At 39.1% G+C, this 18956-nt stretch overlaps 1 protein-coding gene across 2 annotated transcripts in view; it reads left to right on the top strand.

Annotated features, from left to right (window-relative positions):
- ulk1a (unc-51 like autophagy activating kinase 1a) overlaps positions 1-16106 on the top strand; it is a 33250-nt gene extending 17144 nt beyond the window's left edge. Inside the window, exons 10-27 of one of the 2 annotated variants that reach the window (XM_061986062.1) lie at positions 195-277; positions 580-630; positions 715-803; positions 899-1058; positions 1148-1208; positions 3050-3139; positions 4853-4969; positions 5073-5209; positions 5330-5430; positions 8380-8471; positions 8576-8691; positions 8824-8949; positions 10266-10420; positions 10517-10692; positions 10811-10929; positions 13486-13643; positions 13729-13864; positions 15250-16106. In XM_061986062.1, coding sequence (XP_061842046.1) covers positions 195-277; positions 580-630; positions 715-803; positions 899-1058; positions 1148-1208; positions 3050-3139; positions 4853-4969; positions 5073-5209; positions 5330-5430; positions 8380-8471; positions 8576-8691; positions 8824-8949; positions 10266-10420; positions 10517-10692; positions 10811-10929; positions 13486-13643; positions 13729-13864; positions 15250-15293 — 2011 coding nt within the window. In that variant the 3' untranslated portion in view covers positions 15294-16106. Of the gene's footprint in view, positions 1-194; positions 278-579; positions 631-714; positions 804-898; positions 1059-1147; positions 1209-3046; positions 3140-4852; positions 4970-5072; positions 5210-5329; positions 5431-8379; positions 8472-8575; positions 8692-8823; positions 8950-10265; positions 10421-10516; positions 10693-10810; positions 10930-13485; positions 13644-13728; positions 13865-15249 lie in introns of both variants that reach the window. The other variant, XM_061986061.1, reaches the window with a different exon arrangement.
- Positions 16107-18956: the final 2850 nt, after the last annotated feature.

The raw sequence follows: 18956 nt of genomic DNA, 5'->3' as shown, positions 1-18956 counted from the left end.
GAAAGCATTTAACAGGTTCTTACGATAGCTCGCATTAATTTATGAAAAAACAAGATAATTGTTATGTCTGTTTCACAGTCTGATTCAATTCATGCTTTCTTTCATTTGTCTATTTAAGTTTTGTTTGGTTTTGTACAACATACACAATGAGTATTTTCGTTTCTAATGTATATCAATATTTGCAATTTCCCAAGCATCCCCAAAGAAACTTCTAGTAACCTAAGGCAGCTGCTGTTGGGACTTCTTCAGAGAAACCACAAGGACAGGCTCAGCTTTGGTAAATTTACTTCCTTTTTTTTCAAACAGTGACATTTTCTCATCATTACATGACACTGCTTTGCTGCTTTTGTCTCATCATACCATTTTTGTCCACAGCTTTGCTCCAGTTTTTTTCTTTAAAGCTTTTAATTCACTGTAAAAAAAAATATTTGGGTCAGCAATATTATTGTTTCTGTCATCAACCACTCACTTTTATAATAACCGAATACCAAAATCTCTTGCAATTGGCAATCTGTTGGGAATTTCACATATGCCACAATTGTAATCTTATACGGACACCTCATGTCTTTGCATTTTCAGATGAGTTCTTCCATCATTCTTTCTTGGAGACAAGCTCAGCCTCAAGGAAGTGTATGTACTTTATCTTGTTAGATTTAATACAGTCTAAATTGATATTCACCATCCCAATGCATACATTTACTTGTTTTTGGACAGGCTCTCCAGCTCCAATGTGCTTCTATCCCAGTTCTGCTTCGGCCAGCTCCTCTAGCAGTTCTTCCACATCCCATTCAGCCTCCCCTCAAGTGAGTGCACATCTCTCTTTCCAGACAAGGATCTACTTTCAAAAATGTCCCTAAAGCAATGCAAATTATTTAAATTGTTATAAATAATTTCTTAGCTTTCCAATGGAGAGAGGCGTCATCACCCTCAGACCAAGTTGACAAACTCTCCTGTGCAGAACACCGCTGGCTTCCGTTTGAAAGAAGTATCCAATCAAGACAGCAGGAAGTGTTCATCTTACACAGAAGAATATGTCATGGTACATCCTGAGTCTCCCTGTAAGAGCCTGCTCTCACCTCATAATGCTGTCAGAAACTGATAATTGTACAATAGGTCACATTATTTTTACTGTTTCACTGCCTTGCAGGTGAGTATACATGTGAGGAAGAAGTCGGGTCACCCATTGAGACTTGCCTGCTGTACAGTGGGTGAGTTGGGCTTTTAAAATTGCTTATTATTGTTTTACAAACCCTGTTGCCTTATGTAGTGGCGTTATTTACTCAACTGCAGAGAGTACCAAACTTTTATAAGGGATGCAGCCTTGATTAGTACAAATGTGTACAGTGGTTTTTGTGAGTTGCCCGTTCCAAAGTGTCCAACGATATTATATTTGTGTGAAAACCAAAGCATTTGTTTCCAGAGGAAATAATGTAAATCCGATTAATCCGTTCCAGGCACCCAAAAATGTTAACACAAAACATATTTCATTGAAAATAATTAGTTTTACATGCAGAAAAGATAAATAATGAATGAAATGGATACAATTAACGTTTAATCATCATCATCATCATCATCATAATCAATCTTTATTGCAGACCTTAAGATCCATTAAACATATAAAAACAGAATACAAAACATTAAAAATAAAACATTAAAAACAAAACAATAAAACATAAAGCCCAAATGTCAGTTTCTGACAAACATGTGTGCCAATGGTTCCACAGTCCAGATGAGTAAATAACAGAACTGCGGCCAGGGTTCGTTATCACAGAGATTATGTCATTTTCAGACTCAGATGCCCTACACATAAACTTATACATAAGGTTGCGTAGCAACGCTGAGAAAGTTAATATTCACTTGTTGGCCAAGATAGTGAGCGGAGAAGGACGAGGGGAGAGAAGAGCCATGCGGGCGCCACCTTCATGCTTTTACTGAGTTCTTTGTTGAATTCAGTAATGTTTCTCACCTTCTATATCAAAGTGCTTTCACTTGCAATTTTATTTGGCCCAATGGTAGCTTATTTTGCAGACATACTCTTAATAATAAAAGCCCAAACGATGTGTTATTCTTTGTTTGGGCACTGGCTTCATCGGGCAAACAGACTAGTTTGTCACCGAAAATTATGAAAAATGGGGCATGCGTTAATATTAATGAAAACAAAAACAATGTTGATGACATTGTTTTTGCCTTCTTTCCTCTTTCTAGATGGCACTTGCATTTTAAAAATTGCACACTTGAATTCAATTTCATTAAAATTAAAAATGTGTGAGCAAAATGCGTGTTTAAACATACAGCGTTTTTAAAATTCAATTTACAAAAATTCAGGACATTAAAATTCAGTGCAAAAACATTCATTGCAGAGAAATTCAGTGCAGAAATATTCATTCAAAACTCACTTCCGATGAAGACTGGCGCAATGGATGGTGTTTCCTAATCACCTAATGAGGTGTCACATTTGCACTCTTGTGACCCGGATTTTGGAAAGTAAATTAAGTTTACAAAATTCACACACAAAAAATGTGGTTACATAAATTCAGTGTCAAAAAAAGCTTTGGTAATAAAGACACAAATTAACCTCCATACTCCTTACTTTCTTGTAAAATCGGGCATCTGATGCCTTTTGGCTTCTCTTTGCCATGTTTATTTATGATCCATAACAGCACTCTCTACCCCCACACACAGTCAGCGCAGACGCAGGGGCGTCCACACAACATAGGGGAGCTTTGATTCCCCACGTACTTCAACGATATGCCGCCACTGATTAGTAAGACACAAACAAACAGTTATTTATTTTTGGCAGGAGTGCATATTGCCCCGTCATCAATGCCGCGTTTTGCGCTCACACATAATGTACATGCCAAAAAACGCTAAAGCTCACACTTTTTTTCCAAATGTTTGCTGACTTTCTTTCTCCCCCATCCAATAAGCCACATTCTTTTATCAGTGAATATCATTATTTAGTTTTTGCTAAAAAGAATACAGATGCTTGAAATAATCATTTAAAGAACAAAATATGCTTACAAAATGTTGTTTCCTATTCCCTCAGCAGAAGCTCACTGGTTACTGAGAGAGTTATCGGCGCTGTTGGCAAAACACCTCCTTCCTCTCCTGTGCTGCATGGTTGTTCCAAGCTTTCTGGGTAAGAACAAGCCAGTCTAGTCTGCATTTTGTAGTTGAAAAGTGTTTTGAGCAGTGGTCTAACACTATTGCAGTAATTATTAGTATACCACAGGCTTACACAGTCATGTAAGGTATTAGTATTAACATAATATTATACAGTACCTGTTACAGTCTCAGGGACACCAGTTAGAGTGCACAAGTAGGCCATGGCAAAGCATTAGATTTTTATTTATACCCACAGGCTCAAATGCACCAAGTAGGTCACGTTTGATGTTGTGAATAAAAAACTGTAAGGTAGCCCTCTTAAGATAAACATAATTTGCGTTATGTTATTTTGGCATTGTTGGCATTGATTTCTTACATTTTAATACCAACATGTGAAATGTTATTTTGGCCAAAGTAATGCATAAGTAGTGCAACATTACAATGTTGTTTACTAATTGCTTTCAAATTACCTGTAGCATGTAAGATTAAATATATTACATTATTTAAGGAACTTGCCCGAAACACTATGCATGCACTATAAGAAGTAATTTATTGTATAAATTCAGTTAAAACCCGCTTTTAAAAACAAAAAAGTACATGTAAACACTTCAATTAGATCGTGTTTGACTGTTTAAGAATCAGATCACCGCATGGAGACTATGCAACTGGAAACCAGACCCCTTGCATGTTTACACTTCCATCAATCATGGGCTTTCACAAAGTATGATTGTACGCTGTGAGGGTTTATTGTGCAGCATTACCAACATTTAATTGACAGTAGAAGAAGGCGGTGGAAGCGGGACATGTTTCCACCAACAAGGAAACAAATTCACATTCCAGAAGCTGAAATAAGTCAGTTTTTTTCTTGTGTATGCATACAATAAAAAAAAAACCTGTTTAATAAGTGGAATGGACATTCTAGAACAGGCCTTGGCAATTATTTGACTCAGGGGGCCAGATTTAGATTAAAAAAAAGTGTGTCTGGGGGCCGGTACATCTATTTTTAGGAACACTAATACAAAACCTCACAATAATGATTGAAAGCTAAAAACATTATGACAGACCGCCTTAAAAAACGGAACGGGATTTGACATTTTTTTACTGAATGAGACACGCAGAATGTACATGAAAATAAAGAATGTGGGATTTACAATATTAACTATGAAGGATAAAACACTGAATATTGACAACATATTTTACAATCAAGCGAAACACAACCAAAATGCAACAAACGTAGTGAAATATGAACGTGAAGGGTAAAAAAAAACCCACCTACAATCTGAGATATCTCATAGTGACCAAAGTAACTAATTAGATGACTATAGTAACTAGTATAGCATGCAGATTCCAAGCATTGAAAGACTTAGGTCTTTCAATGACTTACGGTCATTAGAAAACATCACGGCACATCGTAATGGCAGCTACACTTTCCATCTTAAACATCTAAAACAATTATTTGGGAATGTCCGGCGGGCCAGATTGAAAAGCTCAACGGGCCACATGCGGCCCTCGGGCCTTAATTTGCCCAGGTCTGTTCTAGAAGAAGTCAGTTTTATTACACGACATGACGCTTCAGCATATCCTTATTTTAGAAGTCTTATTTTAACACCAACATATGTGATGTATCACATTGAAACTGTATACATGTTCAAAATAAACTTCAACCAACCAAAATCTATTCACAACGCGTCAGTATTAAGAAACCTTCTCATCATGTGCATTTCTGTCTTGCTCTTTATCCTTATAGCAGGTCTGCTCTGTGTGATGGCAGCCATTCAGAGCCTATTCCCGTGCCAACGCAGATCCAAAACTACCAGCGCATGGAGCAGAACGTTCAACCTTCAGGATCAAATGGCTCCACTGGGTTTGTAGAAGCGCTCAAATGTCATTTAGCTGCTCATATTGCAGTGCCTCTTTACTACTACTACCAGTTTTTTCTCTGTCTGACGGTTCCACATTTTCTCCAGGACCCGGCTGTGCTATGCTGGCTGCAGTACAGGTTCCTCACCGCGTGGAGATTATGCATCTCCTGATTCATGTACTGCCCCCTACTTCTCAAGGCCAACTAGTAGAGGAAACCAGGCACAGCAGCACTCCCCACTTGGTAGGCATCGTCATACTTTTGACATGCTGTTTTCATCCTGTGTTAGTGACATTTCAATTATTGTTTAAACAAAAGTGCCTATATGTAATCTGTTCATTCCTGTAATATTCTACTTTACAGTTGGAACTATTCCAAAGGCAGTAGAGCAGACTCTACCTCTAAGCACAAGAACTGGATGGCGCACAGGGTCACCTGATGAGAGGGACAGTGTGTGTCAAAAGGTTAGACTCTCACAATAACTGCCAAAGATCCCCCCTTCCCAAAAAAAAAGAAGATGTAATTGTATCATGTAAGGGTGTAACGGTACAAAAAAATCTCGGTTCGGTACGTACCTCGGTTTAGAGGTCACGGTTCGGTTCATTTTCGGTACAGTAAGAAAGCAACAAAATATACATTTTTTGGTTATTTATTTACCAAATTTGTAAACAATGGCTTTATCCTTTTAACGTTGGGAACACTATAATAATTCTGCTCAAAAATAGAAATAGCTCTGTGTGTGTTCCAATTCAATTATTTAGTGCCTCTGGATCTTGTTTAAATCTCAGCTCAGATAATACAGTTCTTGGAGAAAGGTTTTGGAGAGTAAAGCAGTACAGTCCATGTGCTGCGGTTAAGGGTGAAAATGTTTAGAGGGTTGGCTCGAGAGCCTCCCACCAGCCCACACAGAACAGGTGGTGGGGTTCCTGGCTGGAATCTCCCAAGAACGATCTTTGGACTAGATGCTTTTTTTCCTTAGCTCGCCATCATAAAGAGAAGCCTGGCCTGTGTAAGAACCAGGACCATCCTTATAGATCAATGTGTACACAAATCAAATATCTTCATTAAATAACACTACCGTATTTTTCGGACTATAAGTCACAGTTTTTTTCATAGTTTGGCCGGGCTCCAGTGCGACTTATATATGTTTTTTTCCTTCTTTATTATGCATTTTCGGCAGGTGTGACTTATACTCTGGTGCAACTTATACTCCGAAAAACACGGTGATTGCATTATAAAGTATTCAGAACGGGTTCTAGTTTTTTCCTCAATATTGTACAATATAAATCAACATACATGTCAGAATCACAATATGCAATAAAGTGTTAAAACAACCATTAGCAGCATAAATATGACCTATACAATTCGGTCAGTGCACTAAACGTGCTTATTATCAAACACATTCAAAAGTACATTCAATACACAATAATTATCATTGGTTCAAGTCATAGACCTTGTAGATGGACAATTGAGAAATATGCCATAAAGACTGTTGCAATGAAACAATGGAAGAAAGACTTAATATATTTTCATAAACATGGACTCACCAACTCCGCTTCTACAGTCACACACAGCTTAATGACAAAAAATCTGGCGCTGGTAGTCTGCTCTATAAAGTTAACAAATAGGCATTTAGTTTAGAATCCCGTCAGCACAATATTTTGGGTGAAAACGAGAATAAAACCTACCTCGAGCAGAAATACATTCTGTCAGTGACGTGCGGTCACTGGAGGCAGGTGAGGCGGGGCCTCACCTGCCATCATGGAAAGAAAAAAAATGTAAAAAGAAAAAAAATGTATTAAATTGTTATGTATTCAGTGATTATACTATAAAGTTATTTTCCATTTAACTTCACCAGTTTTAGATTATTTTTATTCAAAATCGCTGAATTTTCACATTTGCCGTTCAAATACTGAGAAGAGACGGTGTGGTGATCAGCAGCCAGTCACTCAGTGCCTCAACATGGATTGCGCAATGACTCGGCTAACTGCTGGCCTGCTGTGCAGTGAGACCGTATTGCTATATGAATTATATTATACATTTCCATAGTTTAGTTAGCTGAGGTATATAATGTACAGTGTATTTGGTCAACAACTGTATGTGTGTAACATATTTCTTGTGCTGAGCAATCATAAAACTGCTGCGAAGACGCACTGGCTGATGCTCGCAGTAATCCCGCCTCCTGGTGCCGGTTAATGCACCCCCCGACGGGAGCGCCACCCCAACCAAACCCACACCCAAACCCTCCACGTGCAAGACCGAATCCACCCAAAAAAAATTAACAAGAAGCCAAAAAGTGCAAAAACAACAATGCTCGCGCCGGAGGAGCCGTACGTGAACGACTGCAGGGACACAACATTAGGTACACCTGCAGACTGCAGCACGGATTTAATATTTCATTCATTCACAACTCCTCCAACACGAACACCACTGTTCCCGCACTTATAAGTAAAGGTAAGACCATAATAACCTTTTTTTAATTAAATGTGCTTTTTTGTGTGCTACAGTTTGTATGTGTAAAGTTAAAGTTAAGTTAAAGTACCAATGATTGTCACACACACACTAGGTGTGGTGAAATGTGTCCTCTGCATGTGACCCATCCTCTTGATCACCCCCTGGGAGGTGAGGGGAGCAGTGGGCAGCAGCAGCGGCGCCGCACCCGGGAATCATTTTTGGTGATTTAACCCCCAATTCCAACCCTTGATGCTGAGTGCCAAGCAGGGAAGAATGCTGGTATGAGCTTTTAAACATAACCCGTTAACTGCTGCCAATCAAATGGTGAATAAGATACTCTTTAGGGTTCATATGTTTGTAAATCTGACTGTGATGAAGTCAGTGCCTCACCAGTCATGAACCTCACCGCACGTCACTGCATTCTGTCTACTGGCCACTTCCTGCTACCGGCTTATAAGCACAGCTGATTGGACCGTGGCGGTCACGTGACTAGGGAGAGCTGCGCGCTCTCCCTAGTCACGTGACAAAGAGTAATAGAGAGCAAGAGCCTAATAGTCTCCGCAAAAGTATGTATTTGACACCTGCGTTACACCAGCATACCGTGTGTTGTGCCTCGGTGTGCATTGTTTACATAACGTGAGGTACGATACTTACGGTATGTCCGTCCGTGCAGTGCGCTACTTAATATGTTCGTGTGGAAACTCGTTCGGTACACCTCCGAACCGAACCCCACGTACCGAAAGGGTTCAATACAAATACACGTACCGTTACACCCTTAGTATCATGTATTATTCCCATGGAGGAAATGAAATGCCCTGATAATAGTAATAACATATGTAATGATAATTTAAATTGCCTACCAAAACAGAGATAAATCGCTTAAAGGCCCACAATGATAATGTGGTGTATATACCGGTACTTCTAATGTCTGTTCTTTTCATAACTTGCATTTTTTGCAGGACAATTCATGTCTACATAGTCCTAGCCTGACACCTGCCTCCCACTCCAACTACGGCAGGAAACCCACCAACAAAAAGGGGTCATTTAAAAGGTCAGAACAAATTGTAGTGCTAGTAGTAAGAACAGATAAGAAAAATGCCAATTGAGAAATTATGAAATGAAATGTTCACCTTGCTTGCCTCTCTTGCTGGTCAGATCACAGAGCATTGGCCGACTGTCAGACATGCTGCTTAAAGCTGCGTTCGGTGCTCAACTTCTTGAACGGAGAAGTAATGAAAGCCTCTGCAGGGAAAAAAGCATGGACATTGCAGGTACTAGCTTTCATTACTATAAAAAATATATATTTGATCGCTGTATGCACAGACAACCATGATCTAAACTGTACAGTGTGACTTTAGTAGAGCTAGCGTGTCACCTAAACCCTACTTCTTACAAACTTCTAGCTCCACCTACTGGCTGTCCGGCCAGACTTCCTTCATCAGAAAGCCCACTAACTCCTGTTTTCAGCATTGGTTCCCCGGCCAGTGGAACCACTCCTCCTGATATTGTGCTACAAAGGATGTTAACAGGTAGTTTAGCTCAATTTTTTGGCTTGCAGAAGATAGTGCTGCACTGCAAAAACTGAAATCTAAGTAAGATTAAATACCTCAAATAAGGGTGATATTTGCTTATTGTCTGTCTAATAAGAAAATTCTTCTCACTAAGCAGATGTTATGTTAGTCTTTTACTTGTTTTAAGTGTTTTGGTCCTAAATGATCTCAGTAAGATATTACAGCTTGTTGCTGAGATTGTATGACCTATATTGAGTAAAACATGCTTGAAACTAGAATATCAAGTGTTGCAAAGCTGTGTCATCAACACTCACAAGTATGAAACTACTTTTTTAAAGTAATACTTTCTTATTTCAAGCATGAAAAAAAAAATCATGATTTTGACACAATTGTGTCTCATAATTAAAACAGATGACAGCCAAATGGACTTTGCTGTTTTATTTTCAATGAAACAATAGAAAGTACGTACTCATATTGTAGTACAGTTAGCACAGTACAGTAAACTGACAGTTAATATTTAAACATTTGACATTTCAAACAATTTTGAACAGAAATGGTTCATGCATATTCAGATAAATTCCTCAAAATTACAATTAGAATTTTTTTGGCCTGGGTCCGGGCTGTATATATGTGCACTAATTGACTGAAAGAGCACGCACTTGGCGCGATGATGTCATGTTATCGATGGAAAAATGCATTTTTAGATCATATGATTTGCCTGAGCGGATAGGAAACCCAGAGAGTAACAAACGGTTGCCTTGTTGCCTTTCCATTGAGAACAATAAATTAGTTTTTAGTATAAGTTTGCTGGTTTCATGAAATGTAATGCCAAGCGCATATCATTATGTCAAGATAATGAAACTAGCATTTACTTAATTTAAGAATATTTTTCAACATATTGAGCAAAAAAGGTCTCTTTTTTTTCTACCAAGAAACGTGCACTTGTTGTTAGTGAGAATATACTTATTTTAAGGTATTTTTGGGTTCATTGAGGTTAGCTAATTTGACTTGTTTTGGAAAGTCTTGACAAGCCGAATTTTCTTGTTCTATTGGCAGATCATTTTGCTTAGTTCAAATAAAATACTCCTAATTTTTGTATTTTTTTTCTTGTTTTTGAACACTGACTTTTTGCAGTGTGGTGTTAATGTCCTAGATGGGGGGGGGGAATCTAATTTTGACATTATTTTTGATGATGCACGGTTAATCAAAAATCATTTGATTTAGTATTTATGTAATTAAATCAAACTTTATATATTTGCAACTACAACTCTACATTTTTCAGCTAAGCTGTTTTTTCTCTGTAAGATTCAATAGTTGTTGTTTTTTTAATGCAGGCTCCCCCAACGGTTTTAGCACCGCCTGGCTACTCAATGCTCACCCTGGCCTTCAAAGAAGTCGTCGAAACAGTGACACTGAATCCATGGATGCTACTCTACAGAGTAGTCTGGTCTTTTATCCTCCCGAGCTCCCGGAAGACACACTAATGGAGGTAAAAAAAAAAAAAACTGCTACGTAGACTTCCATACCAACATGACGTAATAAAACTTTTGTGTAGACATTGCTTCAGTGTTTTGTTTTTCCACAGCAGGCCCATACAGATGCTCTGAGTGAACTTCAGTTCACATTGGCTTTTGTACACTGCATCATGGAGTTGGCTTCTTCGAAAGACATGGTGCTGGATCCTGTCACCTGCCCTGAAGTTTCTTTTTTAGAACATAGTTTGCTAACGGATCAGATTAGCCTCTTAAGTCGAGAATGGAGGTCAGTACTAGGGTTTTTAACATTTACTACTCAGGATGCTTCAGACGTGTGACAAATCTTTGGGAATTCCTTGTGGTTTTACCTTTTTTTTTTTTTTTTTTTTTTTTTTTTTTTGCAGCTACGCAGAACAATTAGTGTTGTACATGAAGGCGGTAGAGTGTTTGTCGGCAGCCCTGCACAATTCAAAAGAAAATATCCAGCAATGTCGACTGCTCCCTTCATCCGCAGTCAAGCAAGGTGAGACTACTGATAGAATAGAATAGAATGGACTTTATTGTCATTATATTTGCATATAACGAGATTAAGGACTCCAATTTAAGGTGCGGTACTGGGAACAAATATGGGGTAAAAATAAATTACACAAGAGTTAATAAAGAAAAAACTAACAATTGAAATAAACAGACTACTATCCAATATCCAATAATACAGTGGTACCTCAGTTTTCGTACAGCACAGTTTTAGTGTGATTTGGTTTTAGGCGAAAATATGTCCCCGTTTTCTTACATTTTATCAGTTTTAGTACGATAAAACACACGTTGGTGACCGTCTCAGCTTTTTTTCTTTGTATGGCTGCAAAATAATTCTCTACATCAGTGTTTTTCAACCTTTTTTGAGCCAAGGCACATTTTTTGCGATTAAAAAATCCGGAGGAACACCACCAGCAGAAATCATTAAAAAACGAAACTCAGTTGACAGTAAAAAGTCGTCGTTGCAATTGTTGGATATGACTTTAAACCATAACCAAGCATGCATCAATATAGCTCTTGTCTCAAAGTAGGTGTACTGTCACCACCTGTCACATCACGCCCTGACTTATTTGGAGTTTTTTGCTGTTTTCCTGTGTGTAGTGTTTCAGTTCTTGTCATGCGCTCCTATTTTGGTGGCTTTTTCTCTTTTGTTGGTATTTTCCTGCAGCAATTTCATGTTTTCCTTTAAGCGATATTTCCCGCGTCTACTTTGTTTTAGCAATCAAGAATATTTCAGTTGTTTTTATCCTTCTTTGTGGGGACATTGTTGATTGTCATGTCATGTTCGGATGTACTTAGTGAAGCCGTCTTTGCTCCACAGTAAGTCTCTGCTGTCGTCCAGCATTCTGTTTTTGTTTACTTTGTAGTCAGTTCAGTTTTAGTTTTGTTCTGCATAGCCTTCCCTAAGCTTCAATGCCTTTTCTTAGGGGCACTCACCTTTTGTTTATTTTTGGTTTAAGCATTAGACACCTTTTTACCTGCAAACTGTCTCCCGCCGTTCCCGACATCTACAAAGCAATTAGCTACCGGCTGCCACCTACTGATATGGAAGAGTATTACACAGTTACTCTGCCGAGCTCTAGACAGCACCGACACTCAACAACAACACATCATTTGCACACTATAATTACTGGTTTGCAAAAAATATTTTTTACCCAAATAGGTGAAATTACATAATTTCCCACAGCACACCAGACTATATCGCACGGCACACTATTGAACAACACTGCTCTACATAGCTTAAAGGGACTGCTTGCGACTGTTACACAGATGCCTAGATGTTGCCAACGTTCCAATGTATTTTACACATATCCTGCCCTCTTACAGCGTCTCATGCGTAGCGACGTAATTACGTATGTACGTAACACATGCACGCGCATTAGCTTTAGGTGCTAATAATAGCAACTTGGATAACTGGCGTTAAAATATACATTCCTTAACAGCTATCATAACAACAACAACAATGTGACTGTAAATTAATTGTTTCTTCTCTTGGACTGCTTTTGTATGTGTGAACACACTCCCTGTGCGTCCTGGTAACGAGACTGGGGGAGTGACCACCGTAAACACCAATAATTTTATTCAGGCCGGTAAAAAATTTTATTACCTATTAAACTATGTGAGGTGAAAAATATTGACAATTGTCAAACAAATGTGTCCTTTTTTAAACCACTAATGGTAACATAAGGTAACCACTGGTGTTATTGTTATATTTGTTGCTTTGAAATAAAGTGGGGGAAAAAACACATTTAGTTTTCTGGCATTGATTCATTGGATTTATACATTGTTTGCGGTTTTCAACAGAGAAGTCAGTGTTCAAAAACAAGAAAAAAAAATACAAAAATTAGGGGTATTTTATTTGAACTAAGCAAAATTATCTGCCAATAGAACAAGAAAATTTGGCTTGTCAAGACTTTCCAAAACAAGTAAAATTAGTTAACCTCAATGAACCCAAAAATACCTGGAAATAAGTATATTCTCACTAATAACAACTGTACTACTATATGAGTACGTGTTTTCTATTGTTTCATTGAAAATAAAACAGCAAAGTCCATTTGGCTGTCATCTGTTTTAATTATGAGACACAATTGTGTCAGTCATGATTTTTTTTTTTCATGCTTGCAATAAGAAATTATTACTTTAAAAAAGTAGTTTTATACTTGTGAGTGTTGATGACACAGCTTTGCAACAGTTGATATTTTAGTTTCAAGCATGTTTTACTCAATATAGGTCATAAAATCTCAGCAACAAGCTGTAATGTCTTACTGAGATCATTTAGGACTAAAACCCTTAAAACAAGTAAAACATTAACATAAAATCTGCTTAGTGAGAAGAATTGTCTTATCAGACAGAAAATAAGCAAATATCACCCTTATTTGAGATATTTAATCTTACTTAGAATTCAGTTTTTGCAGTGTGAATTGTAAACATCTCAGAAAATAAAGTTCTTATAAAGAAGAATTTAATAGACATATTTATTTGTAGTCAGGTGAGAATATTGCTTATAACGGTACTGATAGATTTGTGTTCTGTCTCATTTGTGCAGTGATTAAGAAGCTGAATGAGTTGTACAAGAGCTGTGTTACATGCTGTCGCTCCCTCAGCGATCGGCTGCAGAGTTTCCTTTTGGACAAGCAGAAGCTTATGGATCGCTTTAATGGACTCACAGCAGAGAAGCTCATCTATTGCCATTCTGTGCAGATGGTGGGCTCCCCTATAGCTCTCCAATGATTAACTACTCACATTGCATCTTTGTCTCAACCTTGTGTGTTTTTGTAATTGCATCCAGGTACAGTCTGCGGCTTTAGATGAGATGTTCCACTGTGGTACGGAAGTGGTACAGCGCTACCATAAAGCTCTTTTGCTGATGGAGGGTCTGTCTCGATTCATCACAGAACAAAAGGACATTGACAATATAGAAAAATGTAAGTTGGAAGTGAAAATAATAGTCTTTAAAGGGCTACTGAAATGCGATTTTCTTATTCAAACGGGGATAGCAGGTCCATTCTATGTGCCATACTTGATCATTTCGCGATATTGCCATATTTTTGCTGAAAGGGTTTAGTAGAGAACATTGACGATAAAGTTCGCAACTTTTGGTCGCTGATAAAAAAGCCTTGCCTGTACCGGAAGTAGCAGACAATATGCGCGTGACGTCACAGGTTGTGGAGCTCCTCACATCCGCACATTGTTTAAAATCATGGCCACCAGTAGCGAGAGCGATTCGAACCGAGAAAGCGACGATTTCCCCATTAATTTGAGCGAGGATGAAAGATTTGTGGATGAGGAAAGTGAGAGTGAAGGACTAGAGGGCAGTTGGAGCGATTCAGATAGGGAAGATGCTGTGAGAGGCGCGTGGGACCTGATATTCAGCTGGGAATGACTAAAACAGTAAATAAACATATATATATACTCTATTTGCCACAACACAACCAGGCTTATATTTAATATGCCACAAATTAATCCCGCATAACAAACACCTCCCCCCTCCCGTCCATATAACCCGCCAATGCAACTCAAACACCTGCACAACACACTCAATCCCACAGCCCAAAGTACCGTTCACCTCCCCAAAGTTCATACAGCACATATATTTCCCCAAAGTCCACAAAGTTACGTACGTGAAATGGACATAGCGGCACGCACGTACGGGCAAGCGATCAAATGTTTGGAAGCCGCAGCTGCATGCGTACTCACGGTACCGCGTCTGCATATCCAACTCAAAGTCCTCCTGGTAAGAGTCTCTGTTGTCCCAGTTCTCCACAGGCCAATGGTAAAGCTTGACTGTCATCTTTCGGGAATGTAAACAATGAAACACCGGCTGTGTTATCTGGCACAACAGTCAGGGGGTGCATTCTACGGCGGGGGTGCGTTATCCGGCACAACACCTGCCGCAATACACCGCTTCCCACCTACAGTTTTCTTCTTTGCTGTCTCCATTGTTCATTGAACAAATTGCAAAAGATTCACCAACACAGATGTCCAGAATACTGTGGAATTTTGCGATGAAAACAGACGACTTAATAGCTGGCCACCATGCTGTCCCAAAATGTCCTCTACAATCCGTGACGTCACGCGCTGACGTCATCATACCGAGACGTTTTCAGCAGGATATTTCGCGCGAAATTTAAAATTGCACTTTAGTAAGCTAACCCGGCCGTATTGGCATGTGTTGCAATATTAAGATTTCATCATTGATATATAAACTATCAGACTGCGTGGTCGGTAGTAGTGGGTTTCAGTAGGCCTTTAAAACCGTGTCTCTTCCATCACAATATGAATGTGACATTGTCCGTCTTTGCTTTTCCAGACAAGCAGTGTATTGAGCGACATCTCTCTGTCCTGCAAACCTGACAGTGCCAAAGAGCCATACTACTGCCTCCTAAAGAAAATGTTCCTCATTCCTCATCCACTTCCTTGCAATGATATACTGTAAGAATAGAAGGTATATGCTCCAAGACTATCGATATACACCAGCACTTTTATATTTCTCAAGGGAATAACCATTGGAGCGCCTGTTTTCCGAGGACATAGTCCATCCAGCGCACGGTCAAAAATCCTGACATGCACAAGGAAGACTGGACTTCCATGGGCTTGATTATGAAGTGAGAGTTTTTATTTGACTAGACAGATGTTTTGATCTGCGCTTGTTTTTGTTACGAAAGTTCATTGTGGTTGTGTTTTGCAGATATAATAGTTCAAAACATAGTTGATACTTGAAACAAGTTATTACACAAATGTCAACCGACATATCAAAAGATGCTGAATATGACCAATTGTTGCGATTATGTAGCCATATTAGTGCCTTGTATTTTTTCAAGATTGGATTCACACTTTATGTATGAATATATTTAGGACAGTTTTAATGACATGTATCTTTTATAATGACCCAACTGATGTAATTTATTATATTTATTGCACGACACATGTTTTTTTATGTATGCGTGTGTGTACTGTGTACATTGCTTTCTTTTGACCTTACTGTTCTATGCTTTGTGTGCGTGTGCGGGCTATAAACTTTGATATATAATTTGTGGGTAGCATTTTTCTTCAAGCCATCAATTTGCATTTTCTACAGGTGTTGTGATGGCCAGTGTTACCTAAGGCATGTTGTTGGAGCGGGTTGATCACATTGTAATGAAAATAAATATTTATTATTGAAACCAATTTTCTATTTGTCCGTCCATCCATCCATCTTCTACCGCTTGTCCCTCTCGGGGTGGCGGGGGGTGCTGGAGCCTATCTCAGCTGCCCACTTTTCTATTTGTGTGCTATAAATTCCATCCATCCATCCATTTTCTGCCGCTTGTGCCTTTTGGTTATACTTATACTTGTTATACTTGTATAGCGCTTTTCCACCTTTTTAAGGTAATCAAAGCGCTTTGACACTATTTCCACATTCACCCATTCACACACACATTCACACACTGATGGCAGTAGCTGCTAAGCAAGGCCCTAACCACGATCCATCAGGAGCAAGGGTGAAGTGTCTTGCTCAAGGACACAACGAACGTGACTAGGATGGTAGAAAGTTAAAGTACCAATGATTGTCACACACACTAAGTGTGGCAAAATTATTCTCTGCATTTGACCCATCACCCTTGATCACCCTCTGGGAGGTGAGGGGAGCAGTGAGCAGCAGCGGTGGCCATGCCCGGGAATCATTTTTGGTGATTTAATCCCCAATTACAACCCTTGATGCTGAGTGCCAAGCAGGGAGGTAATGGGTCCCATTTTGGGGATTGAACCAGGAACCCCCAGGTTGCTGGCACAGCCACTCTCCCAACAGCGCCACACCGTCCCCGTGGGTTTGCGGGGGGTGCTGGAGCCTATCTCAGATGCCCACTTTTCTTTTTGTGTGCTTTAAATTGTACTCTATTTAACTAACGTAATCGTCTTAAAAGTCTACTAAAACAAAATTACGGTACATACATACATCCATTTTCTACCGCTTAATCCCTTCGGGGTCGCGGGGGGCGCTGGAGCCTATCTCAGCTACAATCGGGCGGAAGGCGGGGTACACCCTGGACAAGTCGCCACCTCAGAGAAATAAAATATATGGAACAGTCTAAAAACACGATCATGACATGTTCAATTGGTTAAAAATGGCGTTTCTTGTTTACTTTATTATTATTATTCCAACCATCCATTTCCTACCGCTTGTCCCTTTTGGGGTCGCGGGGGGTCGCTGGAGCCTATCTCAGCTGCATTCGGGCGGATGGACAAGTCGCCACCTCATCGCAGGGCCAACACAGATAGACATCATTCACACTCACATTCACATTTATTATTATTTTTATTATTATTTTTTTGAATTTTATAAACCTTTATGTATAAGAAATAATAATCAAAGTAAGTACAGAAACAGTACCAGGGGGTTGTAAATTCAAAGTAACTAAAACAGAATGCAATATATATATATATATATATATATATATATATATATATATATATACACACAGTGTTGGGACTAACGCGTTACAAAGTAACGCCGTTAGTTTCGGCGGTAACTAGTAATCTAACGCGTTATTTTTTATATTCAGTAACTCAGTTACCGTTACTACATGATGCGTTACTGCGTTATTTTACGTTACTTTTTATGTAGTATAAAGTGTGTTTTATCGGAGCGCTGCTGTGTCATCGTTCTGATTCTTCTTGTGTCACAAGCCGGAGAAGAGAGAGAGACATGCGCTCTGTGTGTGAGTGTGGGGAGGGAGGAGAGGGGGGGGTCTCGTGTCTGATCATGGCGGAGCCAGAAGTCGAGTTTGCTAACATGGAGATATTTTCACTACTTTTCTTTTGTCGAGCACAAAGAAAATAACATTTTAGTTAAATGTAAATTGGGCTTTGAATCAAAGATCCCATCTACTGCCCAAAACAGCAATTCAAATCTGCTGAAACAAGCTACATAGCAACATGCTTCGACGAAGCTAGTAAAGACAGATAGAGACTCCAATGACACTACACCTCCACCACCACCACTTAAGGATTAACTCTGCCTCTGCTCATCATTCAGCACTGAAGGGACACACACTCTGTCAAACAATGTTCCCTCTAATTGTTCATGTGTGTGAGCAAAGGCAAAAACTCCCTGAGCATTGAGTGGAGCCCATGTGAGCAACATCACACGTGCACACTGTGGCTACACCAGCAGCACACCTGTCCCAAACCTGACTAAATAACAAGTTCAATCTCCATCCATCCATCCATTTTCTACCGCTTGTCCCTTTCGGGGTCGCTGGAGCCTATCTCAGCTGCATTCGGGCGGAAGGCTGGGTACACCCTGGACAAGTCCCCACCTCATCGCAGGGCCAACACAGATATACAGACAACATTCTCTTATTATTATAATCAAATGACAGCAGTCATTTTCATTTCTAATATAAGTGTTTAGGCCCACTTATAATGACAATAACAAAAAATATTGTTTTTCATGAACTGTGTACTTGTATTGTTTGTCTGGGTGGAGGTCCTGCTTTGGAAATAGTTTGTACCCCTTTCAGACATTGCATTTAGTTCCCATTAAAACATTCACATGTTGCACAATGAGATGTAAGCATGGGATCATTTATTAATCATCATGTGTACATTCCTGCAACTTCCTGTTTGTAAAAAATATATTTTTATTAGTATGTATTTAATATACTAACCGCATTTAATGATTAATATTTATAAATTAAGATTCCTAATAAATGACACTAGAATAGGCACACATTTGATTGGTAAATCATAGAGTAACGACCTGGAATTACACTTTATGTGTGGTGTTGGAGTTGTCCGACTTTTTGTGTGGCTGTAAAGGCATCACTGGCTAAGTGCCATATGTGCATGTGTTGGCGCAAGTGAGAAAGAGCGAGCGGCTGCTGTTGATATAACAGTGATGTGTTTATGGCCGACAATAAAGAGTTTTGCTCAGTAAAGTGATGGATGGAATTCAAAGCGTCTCGACAGACGTATTATTATATTTGAACAATGATGACGAAAACTGTTTTCTCTGTCGTGTCCGTGTCGTGTCGA

The sequence above is a fragment of the Nerophis lumbriciformis genome, linkage group LG12, assembly GCF_033978685.3.
Source record: "Nerophis lumbriciformis linkage group LG12, RoL_Nlum_v2.1, whole genome shotgun sequence".
Taxonomy (NCBI): Eukaryota; Metazoa; Chordata; class Actinopteri; order Syngnathiformes; family Syngnathidae; genus Nerophis; species Nerophis lumbriciformis.
This window is presented reverse-complemented; position numbering and strand designations above follow the sequence as displayed.